At 32.3% G+C, this 17,992-nt stretch overlaps 1 protein-coding gene across 4 annotated transcripts in view; it reads left to right on the plus strand.

The window, feature by feature from the left end:
- Nucleotides 1–17,992, plus strand: part of LOC130902324 (TGF-beta receptor type-1) — a 39,686-nt gene that overhangs the window by 5,104 nt on the left and 16,590 nt on the right. The window contains exon 3 of one of the 4 annotated variants that reach the window (XM_057814391.1): nt 9,021–9,181. The exons of 2 other annotated variants lie outside the window; for them this stretch is intronic. In XM_057814391.1, the coding sequence (XP_057670374.1) occupies nt 9,021–9,181 (161 nt within the window). Of the gene's footprint in view, nt 1–9,020; nt 9,182–14,313; nt 14,460–17,992 lie in introns of all 4 variants that reach the window. One more of the 4 variants, XM_057814392.1, reaches the window with a different exon arrangement.

A 17,992-nucleotide genomic window follows, 5' to 3' on the forward strand; every position in this document is an offset into this window, starting at 1 on the left:
TGGTTACTTTAAGTTCTGCACACTCATTTATTATCTCTTTCAAGTTAATTAGATCAGTTATTTCATGTTCGATAGACAAAATGGCCAAATCGTTTCTTTTTACTCGGTGTCGTAGCGTTGTTGATTCAAAATTAGAATCAACGTCAATTTGAATCTTAATACTACGACGTTAATATCACGATATTTTTATAAAATGTTTAAAAAACAATAAATTTTTTTTACCCCTTTTGTGAACACTTTTTTGAGGTTAGGTCAGGTTAGGTCAAAAAAAATTCAAAAAACTGAGATGAGGGATTTTTAGTTCAATTCTTCTTCTTTCTAACGTGACTTTCCAAATGATGATAGGACCATCCGGTGAGCAAGAATGGCCCTTTGAAAAAAAGTGCCTCCTATGGTTTAATTGCCATTTTGCAAAAACTATTGAGACCGCAGGGCCCATCATTAGAGCATTGATTAAGTACATCGAGATCACGGTTTTCAGTGAATAAGAAACCTTCATATTCAAAATTAAACACATTATGAACAATTTAAATAATTAAAAATTTTCTCTTTTCGATTAAATTATCTAAGCAACAAATTATCGAAATTTAATTTATAAAAGCTTGCATAGGTTCAGCGCAAAACGCAAAAAACAAAATTTGTGCCGATCTTTTGGTGTTTTTATTGATTAAAAAAATAACCCATAGAAAAAAATGTTGAATTTTATGCACATAACTTTTATTTAACCCCTAGAACACGATGGCGTTGTTTTTTATTTCTACTATTAATTTTGTCACCCAAAGTCTTTGTTTTTTTTTTCGTAAGTGCCCTGGCCTATAAAGAATTTTTTACAGTTTTGTATGAAAAGTTAGTTTTCTTTCTTTCTTGCTCGGTGTCGTGGTATTGTTGATTCAAAATTAGAATCAACGTCAATTTCATCAGCTATTTCTTTTGCATCAACAATAGTTTCATTAAACAACTCTTCTGATCTTAGATCCCTAAAGAATTTTTTGCAATTTTGTAAAATTTCAAGTGTAGATGTTAAATCGTAATCTTTTGTTTGCAACAGCTTGCCTATTGGATCAATACAGTTTAATATTTTATAACAAATAACTACTGAACATAAAAACTTAAACTGTTTTATACAATTTAGTGAACCAGAGGCTTTGTCTTTTATCAAGTTTCTTTATTTTCGTAAATGCTCAAAAAGGCATCATAAATATCTCCTAAATAAAATCTTAAGGGCTTTGAGGCCTCTATCCCCCCATCTAGTCTCATTTAATGGTTCCAAAGTTAATTCTTTAAAATATTTTAAAAGTATTGCCCATCGAAAAGTAGAAACCGAAAAAAAATTGTATATAGTATTGAAAAAATAAGCAAATTTAAATTAATTATTCTAGATTGCACTCCTGCTTTGCGGCCTCTCATATTGGCCCCATTGTCACATGCCTTGAGCCCGTTGAATTTGCGCACACTAGTAATAAACGAATCAACAATATTTTGATTAACTGATTATCAATATTTTATGTCAATAACGATCAAAATTTAGATTTGCCGACCCTGGAGCGGGCGCTGAAACCGGTATGCTCTATGAATAAATTTATTTTTGTATTATATCTGGTCTTAATAGTTTTGGATAAAGCTCACGAAAAAATTTGGTTACACTGAAAGTTTGGACTTTGAAAATATCAGATTGATATAAAAATTAACAGAAAAAAGTATGTTTTGATTGTAATTATCGCAAGAATTAATTGAATTACATATTTTTTATGAAACTTTTCATCTCAATGCTTTTTATTGATAACGTGGCATCTTTAATTCGTATATTTGGTCCTTTAATGCAAAACCTACCACTGAAAATGAAAAAAGAAAATTATCTGAATGAAATAGTTATTTATACAAAGGAGAAACTAGTATTTTCACCGTGTATAATACCCAATTTTTTGCTGTGACGGAAAAAACGATGATTTAATATTGAAAAATTATATAATGTTCAAATAAGAAACTTATGGATGTGAAATTTTAAAATTCGGGCCAATTTTACAACCTACGATAAAACTGGACATTAAGCTATAGTTTGAACTGTAGTTTAAACCAAGTTGTCATATTTTACAGGTCACAATTAAACAGACATGTTCTGCCCACTCCTGATCGGAACCATTTTAGATCTGTTAACTACATATTAAGTTATACAATATGTCTCTCGTATTACCTAATTTCTGTCTTATATTAATATATCTGCGAAAAGACATAAATCTACCTATTCAACTTGTACTTACTTTGTATTCGTTAAGATTTATTGTAAACTGATCGTCCTCAACGTCTTACTTAAGCAGTTCCATATGTCCCTTAGACATTCTGATTTCCATTAACTTATCAAATTACTTATCCTTCTTTTTGTATTGATGTGACTCTGACGATCATAAATATAATTAATTATAGCTTTTGTATACAATAGTATTAGTATTTAAAAAAGCATAAACATGCATAGTGTGTTCTATATAGTCTTGACATCCAACAGTAGTCAGTTTATTGAAACCACTTCATTTAATTATATTTTATGTTAGTAAATAGTTTTTACAAAGTTAAGAATTGAGTTATTTAACTCACTTTTCAGAAATGTAACAAAATTTTTCTCGATATTTGTTTTAAAGTTAAATTGTTTAAGAAAGTTATATAAATAAACAAAGAACAAAAAAATCGTGCAATTTCTATGACATTTGTCTATGTTTGTAAACAGAAATCTAAATCTTCACGTTAGAATAGGATTCACGGAATGTTAGTGTGGTCAGTACTGCTGTACGGAGTGGAAACCTGGACTTTGAAAGCTCAAATAACAACAAAACTTGAGGCATTTGAGATGTGGCTCTATAAACGTATCCTGAAGATACCCTGGACTGACAGAATCACCAACGACGAAATACTACATTGGTCGCAGAAGAAAGCTGTTGACAATTATTAAGATAAGAAAAACATCTTACATAGGACACACCTTACGCAAAAATCGACTGCTACAGAACATAATGCAGAGCAGAATAGAGGAAAAAAAAGGAACAACTTTTGGTTAACTTAATCTCCATCTCTTGGTCAGGCCAAGTACTTCTGGGACTATGCTCGTAAAAAATTTGCATTGCAACAAACATTGTTATATATTTGGTGATTTGCTAAAAATTTAATACAAACGACATTACTGATGTGTAAATTGAAGATGTAGCAATAAAAAATAGAAGATACGTCTCCATATATGTACCTACAAGATGAAAAATCTTTTTTTATTTATTAAAAGTTTGACAAAAATCTAATTAGTTGACCCACATGGACTATTTTTGGTGTGTTGAGGTTCTCTCTAGTGGTACAACAATTTATACAAAAATGTGCTTTTGGTTTTTTCCCCATAACTCGCTTATTTTTCAAGCAATGAAGTCCTCCAAAAAGCATTTCGTAGGTTTTTTAAAGAGCTACAAGCTCATCTAAATAACATTTTTTCAGATCTTATTTTTAAAAAGGTTTATGCTAAAAAGGCTCAAAAATGTGCTATGTGTGAATGCACGCAAATTTTAAATGGCCATATCTTTCTCAATTTCTATCCTACAAAAAAGAATTCCAAGATTTTCAGAAAAGAAGAACAAACAATTTTCTACTCAACAAAATTTTGGATAACATAAATAGTTTTTGAGTTATTTTAAAGGAAAGACGATTTTCGGTACATTACGGAAAATAGTTTTCGCATTTAAAGCTAAATTTTTTTTAAAAATAAGTACTTTAAACGGTTCAAACGCTCAGAGCCTATTATTAGAACATGAATAAAGCGAATTGTAAAGTGGCAACGATTTTTGTCAAATGGGGTGGAAAAAATAGGAATTTAATGCTAGGAAATTTTTAAAAAAATAAAAATAAAGTCTTTTTTAAATAATTTTTTATGAGTTTTCTACGAAAAATGCATTGGTTTTCGGTTATTACGCGTAGAAACATTCCATTTTGGCGTTTGAAAATACCAATCAGCTTTCAACAAGCAATGATTCCGTTTTTATTGGGTCTGCATAAATCGTAAATCCACGATTTTTTTTGTTACTTTGTAAGCTACAATTTTGGTTATCACATATTTTTCGATTAAGTGCATATTTTTCCACTTATTTGCGAAAAACAATCTAAAAACGTGTTTTTTTACCTGAAAATCGACAATTTCACTTGCGAATAAGTCGAAAAGTATTGACTTTCAGAAAAAAACTTGCATAGAATTAGTCAATTTATCGATTTTCGCACTTATTTTCAATGAAAAATATGTACCTACAAGATGAAAAAATATGTTTATCAATTAAAAGTTCGAACAAAAATCTATTTATTTAACTCACATGGACTAGTTTTGGTGCGATAAGGTTCTTTCTAGTGGTACAACTTCTGTTAGATCAGATGATCAGTTCTAAAAATACTTAGAAATTATATTTTTTCAAAATTAGCTCACCAACTAATCTTTTTGATGGACAGTGATAATGTTTTGCTTTAAAGGATAAGACGGAATATTTTGAACCATATTTTTTATTACCAGATATAATTTTAAAAAAGCACAATGATAAATTAATTGAATAGAGGGTTTATTCGTTACATCTAATATTTTTTTTCAATATTATCAATTATTGTGGTTTATTAAATGCATTCACAGGTATATAGATTGAAATATGTATTGCTTTCATCAAAATTTTAACTCTAATACTAGTTAATTTGTGTGACTTTTTGTCATGATTGTATATCTGAAAAGTTCAGATTAGAAATGCTGATGAGATCCAACGAGATCGAAACTGGTTGTTGAATTATAGATCTCTTCTTGCAATTGTGAGCTACCAGATGTATTGAATGGAATATTGACAATAGGTAAAATGGATTCGTATTCTTTGGAGGAGATGTAATTCAATATTCGTCGTGTCATATAGCCAAGTCATATAGTTGTTTTTCCTTTGAAGATTGAACAGTTTTGGAATTATTATAAGCTTATTCTAATGAACATGTTAACAATTATGTATTCATAAGTAATAGTATATACCTGCGTGAATGCAACGAAAATATTTCATTGACAGACAATCAATGATGAAAAATGTTTCAAATTGAAGTCTATAAATTTGTTATAATTTTGTAATAAAATTTTGATGACTTGTTTAAGTAGTGGTGTCACTATTGGCAGTTTTTTACTAATTACAAACAATAAAATTTCAATCTGGTTTAGGCACCTAATTTATAATGCGATTGTGCAAAAAAATTCTTGTAATATCTAGTATATTAAAATATAGAAACCGAACTCGATGTCGAATTTTGAAAATTTTAAATTTAGCTCTGTGGATTTTTTTATATGTATCTTAATTAGCTTGGAACCACAGGGTCAACCTGGGTTAGTGCTCCATATTCCCAAGAAATAATTAAAGGAATCATGAAACCTTGACTTTTAGGTACTACGAAAGAAAATGAGTTCGAATTATCGTTGTTTAAATATGTTCAGCGCGCCATTTCAGCTGGTAAACTGGCGGCCCCAGCCGGTTTTCCCGAACGAAAAAATTGGCTGAAAAACTTCATAACGTGCGCGCGCGAAACTTTTTTGAAGAACTGAAGAAAATCGGCGTATATTTGAAATGAAAATTTTTCGTATTCGGTTTAATAGATAATTATTTTTGATGTCTTTAATCAAAATATCTGTTTGAGCTACCCGAAATTTAAAAAAAATCATCAGGATACGATGAAAACTCGCTGAAATATAATCATTTTTATCGCGCGAGTGATTTTATAGCACTTACTCATTTTCCACCTACTCGAGCCGCCGCAACAACGCAAAAAACGGGCTTCTATTTTTTTTTAATTCATTTACTGCGCAAACTATCAATTGATTTTGATCAATTTTTCTTTAAATCTTCTGGGAATAGTTATAGGTTTTGATAAAGTTGCTCAATTCTGAGTAACGGCTCGTGGTGCCCCAAGAAACTTTGAAGTATTGCGCACGTTTCAACTCTTCTCTAGTAACATCTTTCCACTGTGTCTGCGGCTCATTCGTAGCCTCATCACTAGATTGACTCCTTTGAGTTAATTCGAACTCAACATCCGTTCTCTTTTTCGAGGTGGATGGTTCACAGAAATCCTCCATAGCTAACAAAATGGTCGTCAAATATTGTCCTACTATTTCGTTAAAACCAATACGTGTGATTTCAACAACTCTGAAAATACTTTTCACAACACAGATTCACGAAAATAAAAAACCACGTACAACTTGTATTACTAAAATGCGTAGACTAAATAACCGGGCCTATAACAAATCATTATCTGCGTTATATCCGGGAATTCCCAACCCGAAATAATTCTTAGAAGATAGGACACAGCAGGCGTGTCGGTGGCACCTCATAGATAAGAGTACGGTCACGGTAGGCGTGTTGCCGGCATTGAAAGTGTTAAGAAGTGGCGTTTGGTGATGTACTAAGTTGGATCCGCCAGTTTACAAGCTGAAATGACGCGCACCTTATCGACCCTGATTTTTGTAGCCAGCTCCCCGTTTATAAAAGTTAACAAGTTTAATAATTTCTTCAACTTTTTACTTCTTAGAACTTTTTTATGTTTTTCATGATTATTTTAGGTCTTTTTTTTTGTTTTTAGTTTAAAATATTTTGATAAAGACCGAAATAGGTATAAAACGTCAATTTTGATATGTTATTTTAAACGAATTTTCTTATAAAGGGGTCTTTATACTTTAAATTATCAAGACAAAAATTTTATTTTGTTATATTTCAACTAACAAAAATAAATATTACGAGGAATGTCCCAAAAGTACCTGACCTATACAACTTATGTTTTAAGTTTGAAGAAGCCACGTTGTTTAGAAATTTGTTTGACAGACTTGGAAAAAGTTGGTCATCGTTATGGGGAGAGTGCTCTTTCGTTATCAATAGTAAAATATTGGATAGAAGATTTCAAACGAGGCCCTACGACCTACGAAGACCAGCATCGCAGTGGTCGACCAAATGAAGTGGCGCCTCCAGTAATGTTGAAGAAAATCCACAAAGCGATACTGGATGATCGTCAACTGGAAGTGCGCGAGCTAGCAGACTTAGTAGGCATTCCAAAAAGTACGCTACATCGCAAAATTTGGACATGAGAAAGCTGAACGTACAATGGGTGCCGATTTGCTCATAAAGGAACAAAAACAGCGACTTGAAGATGTTTCCGAGTATTTCATAGAAATGAAACGTGTTTCTATCACTTTACACCCGAAACAAAAAACAACCAAAACAATGGACTGAAAAGGGACAACCGGCTCCAATAAAGGCAAAGACCGTTCCATCTAAAAGCAAGGTCGTGGCGTCGATTTTTCGGGATGCACGTAGGATGATTTTCATTGACTATATTTAAAAAGGAAAAACTATCAACAGCGAGTATTTTGTGAACTTATTTCAACGTTTGAGCAAAGAAATCAAGCCAAAACGACTGCATTTGGCTAAGAAGAAAGTGTTGTTTCATCAAAACAATGCACCAGCTCACACATCCGTTATTGCAGTGGCCAAAATTAATGAATTATTGTTTGAATTGCTACCACATGCACTCTATTCCTCTATTTAACCTACTCGGATTATTTTCTGTTCCCAGACATGAAAAGATGGCTCCGTGGGCAAAGATTTTCCAACAACGTAGAGGTGTTAATGACTATTTTGAGAAGCTTGACGATTCTTATTATAAAAACAGTATCGAACCAATTGGACATCGCTTGGAAAAATTTTTGTGTTTCCTTTGTTGGTCCAGGTACTTCTGAGACCATCGTCGTACTTATACAGTGGCTCATATTAATATTGCATGAAACATTTAAATCACAAAAAGAGACTGCAGTTTATTTTGTTCATCTAAATTAATTTAATTAAATTCAGTCAAACTTTCCTCGAAGCACACTATTCAAAATGCATTAAAAATTGAGATTCTTTGCGTACATTTTGTTATAGTTGGTCTTCGAGAATCATTTTATCAATAGATGCTAATGATGATAGTGAAGGTATCAAAGTAAATGGCACATGGATCAACAATTTACGATATGCCGATGACGCAGTCGCTGATAGCAGATAACATGAATGATCTCCAAGGGCTCATGGACATAGTTGGAATACAATGTCGGCTATCAAAAAAGACACAATTCCCAGTAATCTCCCGCAAATTAGATGACTATCATACAATAGTGAAAGGATTGAATGGGTGACAAAGTTTAACTATCTGAGAACTGCGAAAATTGGTCAACAGACGTAGAAATCAATTGCGGGATAGAAGGGACAACGAGCTCATTCACGGGATTCAAAAACGTGTTTACTCTGAATTTGACCTCAACTTCAGAATAAGATTCAGTGGTAGTGAAGAAATATCATTTACGACGTCAAAATAAGAGGTTGCTGTAGGTTAAAAAACATAAAAATTGGACGTATGAAGAGTGGGAGAGAGTTTTATGGATCGATTAGTCAAAGCTTGAGAGTCTAAGTGCTTGTACGTAGGTCACATGAAAAACGGATGTTAGATCTGTATGTAAAATAAACAAACAGTACGTTCTGGCCAGCGCCTTATCGGGAGATAATTTATCTTCCAGCAGGACAACGATCCCAAGCATTCCTCGAAGCTGCGCAAAGAGAACTTGAAAGAGTTGGAAAGGAAGAATGTTATGAAAGTAATGATTTGGCCATCATAGTCGCCCGATCTAAATCCGATTGAGTTGTTGTGGGACAAATTGAACAGGTCAGTGTCAGAATGCAGAGTCCACGTCACATATATGTCCGGTAGAATATATAAATTTCAATTGTCTCTCATTTTATTGGTTTTATGCAATATTATGATCACTACAATTTAATAAATGAACGGCCAGTGGAAAAAATGTTTAAAATTGTTATTAATTTTAGAGAATTTTTGTATTTGTCTATATAGAACGACCCGGAACGGTTATTTTAATAAAAAATCAATTTGGTTTTTATTATTTTTTTAATTTTTTGAACATTTTTAAGTTCATTGTAATTTTAATATATTTTTTACAATGAATATGTTAGTTGTTTGGACAAAGTTTCGTTTTTCCCACCCGAAGAACCTCGCTGGTGTCACCAGAAAGCTACTTCTACTGAAGCAAAGATTTGCTGCAAAGAATCAGATTTTTGTAACGCAGAGGAAAAATTTCGACCCCTTTTATCTTCCTTGAATATTATCAGTTCAGGTAACTGTGTGAAATCCCATGCCAGCCAGTTTGATCAGTTTACTTTAAAACCAGAGGTTTCCACTAACTCGCAATCTGTTAAACATATGGATCATCGATAAACTTCTGGATTTAACGTAACTTGTTTTATTTTTGGCTAATTTGGCTGGTGTATAAACCAATTTGCACTTTGTGTTAATAACAACTTAATTGTTTATCGTTTTATCCATCTTGTGTTTTTTTTTTAATTTTTTTAACAGTTTTGTTTTTGGTACTAACAATCTTCCAAGCGACATCTACCAATAATTATTTTCTTCAAATAGAAAAAAAGAGGTATTTCTTTAAAAAACTACAGGGTCCTTCACAACGAGCTGAATCGATATGCATAGGAGAAAGTACTGGGACTAGTGTTCTGAAAATTTGCTTGCATGGGTTTTCCCAAAAGCTTGTTTCAGCTAAAAAAATTTCAGTTTCAGACCCAAACTTCGTTATTTTAAACGAAATGTTATGGTTTTTATTAAATTTTTGGAATCTACGCAAAATTTTGATATAACTTCATATGAGGTATCATATGCCTAAAGTCCACCATTTTTTAATTATTTCACATTTTGGAAATTTTTGGACACATGCAACCCTCCACTAAAAAAATTATATTTCTAAGTTTAAGTGAGTCTGGTCTAATATTTTTGGGATTTGGACAAATAACACTTACAGCTTTCAAAATATGTGAAAACCTTGATAAAAATTTATATAAGGTGTTCAGAAAATGGTACCGAATTTCGCTATCTAAAAACTTCGAAAATCCCCATTTTTGTCTTTACCATTGATTCTACGCTTTAAATTAAGGGGACTTCGTGAGTAAATTCATATATCTCAAATTAACGGTTTTTGTAGAAACTAAAAAACTGAAATCTTCATGGTTTTTAATTGTCACCTGCCGAGAGCGAACAACGAATAACAAAAGTTTACGTATCAAAACTTAAAATACTCAAGTCAATTAAAAAATATTTAAAAATATTACACTAAGAGGAGAAGAACAAAACTAAAAATTAAACTTAAGTAAATGTTCGAAATGGTTGCCCCCAACTTCCAAATATTATGGATTCTTCTCAAAAACCCGCCCTGAGTGGCATTTCGAATTTCTTGCGGTGAAAGAGTTCGAAATGCATTCCGAACTCTTTTCTGACAGTTTTCTTTTGTAGTTAGCGGCCAAGCATACACGATATCTTCTATACGACGCCAAAGAAAAAAATCTGATGGGGTGATATCCGGTGAACGGGGAGGCCATTGATGCGGTTCATCATGTATCGTCTCAAAATGAGTTTGGTTATTTGTTGTTCGCCATCGGCAGGTGACAATTAAAAAACATTAAGATTTCAGTTTTTTCAAGTTTCTATAAAAACCGTTAATTTGAGATATATGAATTTATCACGAAATCTCCTTAATTTAAAGAAAAAAATGGGGGTTGCCATTTGAAAAAATTTTCGAAGTTTTTAGATAGCGAAATTCGATACCATTTTCTAAATACCCTTTATAAATTTTTGTCAAGGTTTTCACAAATTTTGAAAGCTGTAAGTGTTATTCGTCCAAATCCCAAAAATATTAGACCTGACTCAATTAAACTTAGAAATATAATTTTTTTAGTGGAGGGCTGCATGTGTCCAAAAATTTGGAAAATGTGAAATAATTAAAAAATGGTGGACTTTAGACATAATATGCCTTATATAAAGTTATATTGAAATTTCGCGTAGATTTCAAAAATTTAATAAAAAACATAGTATTCCGTTTAAAATAACAAAGTTTGGGTCCACTTCCGGTATAATCGGAAGTTTCAGAGAACTGAAATTGTTTTATCTGAAACTAGCATTTCGGAAAACCCATGCAACCAAATTTTAAAAACACTAGTCGCAGTACTTTCCCATAAACATATCGATTCAGGTGAAGGTGAAGGTGAAGGTATACTTTTTTTACAATAAATGGATGGATTTCCTAAATACATAATTTTGAAAATGTTCACTACTGGTATAATCAGTTCGTGTTTTGATTTTCAGAAAATGTTTCAATTATTCTCTAGTGCTTACAAAGAAGAACAGTTTTCAAAAAGGTTTTGTTACCAATTTTTTGCTCGCTATAACCTATCGGCATTTTAGTATTTTTGCCATGACTGTGGTTGGCTGAATATGATGGAATTTCGAAATAATACCATGTAGTCCAATAAAAATGGTAAAAAAAGTGTAAACTGTGTATTTATCGACCCCTATTCGAAAAAAAAAAGTTTAATTTAGATTCATAATCAATTCAAATTATATTTGTATCAGATAAATAAAACGTCAATTGCCAATTTTTATTATAATTTATCATTCATTAATCAGTTTGGCACTTAACAACCACCCCTTATGGTAGATTCAATAAAAAAATAAACATCTTATTAAACAGTTATTTAACTGATTAAACAGTATAGATTTGCATAAAAATTTGGATTCATGTTTTGTCTACCCTCTACTTTATGGTGGATCCACACGATACAGACTTCCATAAAATTCTATAGAATTTTGTCTGTGCAAACTAGACAGTACAGACAAATATCGGTGCGATCCAAAAGTCGGAGTATGCTTGTAAGTCTGCGTATTTATCGTAGCTAAGAAATTTAAATTGTATTTTCGAACGAAAAGTCTGTACAGACATGTTTGGGTAAAATTTTTTACTCCGACTTCATAGACTGTACAGATATCTGTACGAACAAAAGTCTGTATCGTGTGGACCCACCAGCTTAAGCTTTTGACGGGGGATAAAATTTTATTTATTAGGGGTGAAAATTACCTCCATTCCAAAAAATTCATAAAATACTAGTTTTAAGCGTATAATTATCTGTAAATACGTCAAATTAACGTTGATAGACAATTGATGATATATTAAACAGTTTGTATCCCTAAAAACCACCTTTACGATATATGGAAATCGAGGAAACCCAAATGTATGAAAATTTCTTCTTCCTCGTCACTGTCCTCAGCCCAATTGTATATAAATATAAATAATATAAAGAAATGTGTTCTACTTATTTTTATGTTAATGTTAACACTTAATCTACACAATTGCCGAAAATAGTTATAGTGTGGCAATTCCTACGAGTGAAAAAAGTTACATTTCTCACGAGTTTCATACAAAAATTTTTCTACGTCCGCAGACTAATAAAAATTCGATAAAACTTTTATCAATTTTTATTTTGTAATAGTAATATTAAAAGTACAATTATGAGCGTTATTATTTTGACGTGAAAAAGAAGTTACATTATTATTTGTACTTGAACTGGCAACAATTAAGGAGTTCAAAGAAATAGCATCGTCTATAGTTGTATTAGTACTTATTGGATTGTTGGTAGGATCTTGAACATTTACAATATTTCTTGAAATCGAACTAGTTCCCGTTAAAATTTTCACTGTGGAATCAATTTCGTTTTTTATTGAGTCTTCTATTTAACCCTCCACAACTGTGTTGGATTTCCACCCACCGCGCTTCTTTAGTTGAATTATATCACCACCGAAACAACTATTAGAGATGCCGAAGAGCATCGAGTGTAGTTTTTTGAATTAGGTAAATTCAAATATGTTGCGATAAACGAGGAAATTTTTGAAAAGTTATTGATACCTACAACTTGAGTTTTGCATTTTCCATTTCTAAACTGCAAAAAGAAATGATCTTTTTGGTCATTTGTGGGTCGTTGGTTTTTTGTATTTTTTATAAATGTTTACCAAATTTTATCTATTGTCAGATATTTCACCAATAACAGATTCAACAACATCTTCTGGTGTGCAGTTTAATATTTCTTCACTATTACTCTCCATCATTAATAATAATACTACACATCTTTTAATTAGTCACAAAATGGATTTTATTGAACGAATCTCAAGAACTAGAAGTGTGACAGTTTTTCGGAGAAACCAATTTGCATCAGAAAGAAAGAAAGAAAGCCTTACATCCCACTATTTTGATAATACAATTTTATAATTGCTTTAAAAAATTACAAATGCAACTGAATGAAAAAAAAAACATGGATATTATAACGGACGTAGAAAAAATAATTCACTTAACACGACCGGAAACTGTTTTTTCGGACAAGCAGAAGCTTGCCATGTCTGCTTTCCGGACTTGTTACGTAAATTACTATTTAATCCTTAAGAATTCACCTGATTGAACAGCAATCGTTTTATATTTAAACAGCTGTTGGCATATTCTTATCTTAATTTATCTAAAAATATTATTCTGCCTTAGACAATATCAAAATATTATACAGGGTCATTCACGGGAACCGAATGTTTTTGAAGTGGGTTGTACACGGGCGCTTATTTACATTTCAGTCATTGAGATCGAGCCGTGGACGTTAGACCAACGCTAGTACGCGTATGACAGTGTTGTGCGAAATGACGAATCCGTAACTGCTGTTTAGCGCGATTTTTGCCGTCAGTTTAATATCCATCGTAATGCATCGGAACACTATATTGCGATGGGGGTAGACAACCTTCGAACCACCGGGTACCTAACGAACTGCTAGCACTTCGGAGAACATCCAACGAGTAAGTCTTTGGCAGAAGCCCACGCCACTCTATTCAGAGGCATTATGCAGCGTTTTGAATGAGCACAAGTATGCTAAGACGAATTCTTCATACATATCTAAATCTCCATCCTTACAAGATAGCCGTCATGCAGCAGTTGAAAAAAATACACAAAACTGTTATGAAAGTACAAGCTTTAGTGTAGCGTCCACGGCTCCATCTCAATGACTGAAATGTAAATGCTATGAACAAAGGAAACATTAGATATTAGTCGCGTGCCCCTCCCACCATGAGAGCCGGTGTACAACCCACTTCAAAAACATCCGGCTCCCGTGAATGACCCTGTACAAGCGAACGTTTGTTGGTGATCCCTCATACTAGTAGATTTTTCATTCTTCTATTGTGATTTTTCCCACCAGTAAGAAAAAGTCGTATTTTTGTGATAATCTGGTAAAATCACAAATCAAAATTGCATTTAAATCGAAATTATTAAAACCAGTATTGGAATTTTATTGTTATCAGACAAAATTCTATAATTTTTTCGAAGAAATATGTGTTATGTAAACAATTAAATACCTTCAAAAAGAAACTCGTCAAATTTAGGTGCCTGGATCCGAACCTCTCGCTTCCCGTTCATAATCCAATGTTCTGTCATCAGAATTCTCTAAATACTACGTATATAATGGAATGCTGCAAATCCGAAGATTTTTGCAACGTACGCTTGGTACCACCTATACCGAGACCAGAAGGTAAACACGTCGTAGCTCTTCCCGCACTTTCCACAATTTAGCTCTATCTATTGTACATACACTTCTTCTTTTATTCTCTTTTAAAGCACTGCCTGCCTAACATAAGAATGCATTTCTTAATAAACAAATGGTGTGATAAAATAACCGTCTAGCGAATTTGGTAACAGTACAGTAATTCATAATATGCTCTTCATGTAATATAACGAGGTATAATCGGGGCAACCAGGATCTAGCGATGTAACTTGGGCTTTATATTGTAATCACGTACGTCTTAAATATATCAGTATAAGAAGAATGGCATTTTCATGGAAGGTGCTATCGTAAATCGGACCATTTTTACCAATTATTTTGATTTTCCTAAGGGTCAGTTTATACGATCGCGCTCGGGTTCAAGTTCGCGCTGGGAGATCGCCAATTTTTATGTTCGATGCTCGCGTCCCAACGCCTAGCCAACGAAAACGGGTAGCCACGTCATACGACTGAGAATCTCTAACAAAACAAAGGTATTCAAATTAAAATAGGTATTTTTTATATACAAGGTGTTCCGGAACGCTTTAGAGGATCTGCAAATATCTAAGTTTATGAAGCGCTTCAGGATTTGTCGTAGGTATATCGCAGTTTGCGGTTCATTTCTTATTAGTACCAGTTTAAACCCTTGTTTCTGAGTTATATAGGCATTTAAAGATGCGAAATCGATTGAAAAATTTATTTTTGCTATTTTTAGATTGTACAGGTTGTACCTGTAATAGTTAGGAGATTGATAACCATCGGGCATGGACATACGTAATTATCCATTAAAAATTCGTTCGAATGTATAGCTTAGAAAATATAATTAAATCTATACTGTACTGTAAATCTTCTTTTCGATCGAAATTCCATCTGCTTTGTGTCTTATTTGATCAAGCAGTTTCTCAAAGATTGGTAATCTCATCCTGGTATACTTGAATAATTTCTCGGGGTCCTGGACATTTATTTTTATTTAATATTGTAGGCCTCCCCTTCGTTTTCTAACCCTATTTATTGAGCGCACTTTGAATAGTCGTTATCTTTTTAATTTTATCAAAATATAGAGGCGCAAAATTCCAATGAACCTTGTTACCTTTGCTAATACCAAATGAAACAGAGACAGGATCTTTTTTCTACCATTGAAAATGGAAATGTCTGAATACGAAAAATATTTCGTGGTTATGTGGAAAGACATTTCTTATTGGTCCAAATAGCGCCCCAGCGACAAAGGAAAGTCGAAAATTTCATAACTTTCTGATTTATTTGTTTTCCAATTTTGGAATTAATTGTTACGAAGAACCCATTTTAGCTATTCGAAAATCATTTTTTAAAGTTGATCGTTCTTAAATGATTAAGTTGGAATTTCTGGAAACGTTGGCGATTTTCATACTGAATACACTGTTTACACCAACACTAACGCACTTTCGATATCCATGTTATCGTCTTCAGAGACTAAAGGTAAACTAAACTTTTTTTAGTCTCTGAAGACGTTAACTTGGTTATCGAAACGCGCGTCAGACAGTGTAATTGTGAGTGTTGGTGTAAACAGTTCAGTATGTTCTTAATGATGATAGTTACTTGGTCATGGTGGCACGCATGTTTGAGTCATTCAAAGAGATGACGTAAATACACTTATCCAGTACCCAGATATATTTAAGACGTTCGCATGACATCTCCTCTTGTTTAACTTCTCTGGTAAAATTAATGTTTACAGGAATGAATATTTCCAAAAAAAAAAACGTTACTAAGTTTGAATTGTTCCGAGCTTTTATACTATTTTATCAAAAAATAATGTGTTTCAACGTACATCCTGTAAATTATACAAGGTATATCTAAATTTTTGCGAAATCGTATCACGTGAATAAAACTCCCATATAAAAAAATTTACAACATGCAGGAATTTAACACTGAGGTTCAGCAGACCCCAAGGGAGGTTGTTGACCTTATAGGCAGGAGAGGAACAGACTGACTAATGGCGGCAATAGTGCCAACATATCACAGGAGTACCATTTGAATTTAGATAGAAGCGGAATATTCCTAAAAACTTTATCAAAGAAAACATTTGGAAATGACCGTTGGAGTCTGTTCGACCCATGGCCTATACACAAAGGGGAATTATGGTGTGAAATTAGGAGATTTTTTCATATTGCCGTAATTTTTCCATGAAAAAGTCATTTTTACATCAAACCGTCCTCGTATTTATTTTATTATTAACGATAAATTGAGGATTTCAAAACTAAAAATATTCGCTAGAGGTTATTGAGTCACCCATTGTTATAGTAGATAAGCTTTTTCTCTGTAATATTTTTAGATATTAGTAGAATAGTTTCGCAGATTTGTAGTCGACAGCTTTGTTTATTTAAATCGTAGATAAAAAAATATGATTACAAATTTTTTTTGTATTTGAAATCTTTTTGATTCTAAAAACAAAAAATATATCCAATGTTTACAAGCTACGCGCTGCCGTTTGAAATGTTTCAAATTAAAATAGGAAATAAACCAGACGGATTACGAGATCTACATAGTCCAGTTGAATTATATCTTCCCTTGAATTTATAAATAAATCATTCTTTCTTATATTATACTCCTGTAGATTATTTTTTCGCAACAGTTTATATTGTTATAACATATTTTTGTCTTAAGAATTATACTATATGGTTTTGTAAATAATAGATGAGGTTGTTTGTTATTCTCGTTATCTGTTTATCATCTTTACTAATTTATTTTTGTTATTACGATCGTAAGATGCAATTATTAAATATTTCTATTTGAATTTAGCGTTTGGACGAAGTCTTAACTCGTCCCATGAGTTAAAACTATCTGTATAAGTCAAAAAACGTATACTAAAATCATGAAAATTTCTACGTTTGGGTTTTAGGATAGGATCTGAAATATTTTCAAAGATAACCGACTGTAACTTTGTTGTTTGAAATGGAACACCCTGTATATTAATAATTTTTGAAATATATGTAAAATTTTAGTGTACTTTTGTCTAAAAACTTTTTGAGTTATTAATTTTTTTGTAAAAAATTTGACTATTGGAAACCCTTATAAATTATTTTTTTACGAGAATACCCTTAAAGATATGTAAATGGTTTCTGTCGGACAACAGTATACTAAAATTTTACGTAAATTTTAAAAATGTTTAAATACACAGGGTGCTATTTAAAATAACAAAGTTACAAGTTGACTTCCGGTAGAACCGGAAGTCGGCCATCTTTAAAAATATTTTAGTTAAGAAAATCGTATTCGAAAACCCAAACTTAGAAATTTTCATCTTTTTACTATAAGTATTTTGCCATATACAGAGAGTTTTAACACGACTTGGGACACCCTGTATATACCAAACTTGATATGCTCTACGATACAATTAATTCATTCAATAAAAAATCGCCGAAGGCAACATCGAGACTATGGGGTGATTGCGACATTGCTGGATTAACTTTTTTTACCAAATATTCAAGATCAATGGATCGATGCGTTGTAAATCAACATTGTCTTCTAGTTTAAGAAACCATGCACGACTA

Source organism: Diorhabda carinulata, chromosome X (assembly GCF_026250575.1).
Source record: "Diorhabda carinulata isolate Delta chromosome X, icDioCari1.1, whole genome shotgun sequence".
Classification (NCBI taxonomy): Eukaryota; Metazoa; Arthropoda; class Insecta; order Coleoptera; family Chrysomelidae; genus Diorhabda; species Diorhabda carinulata.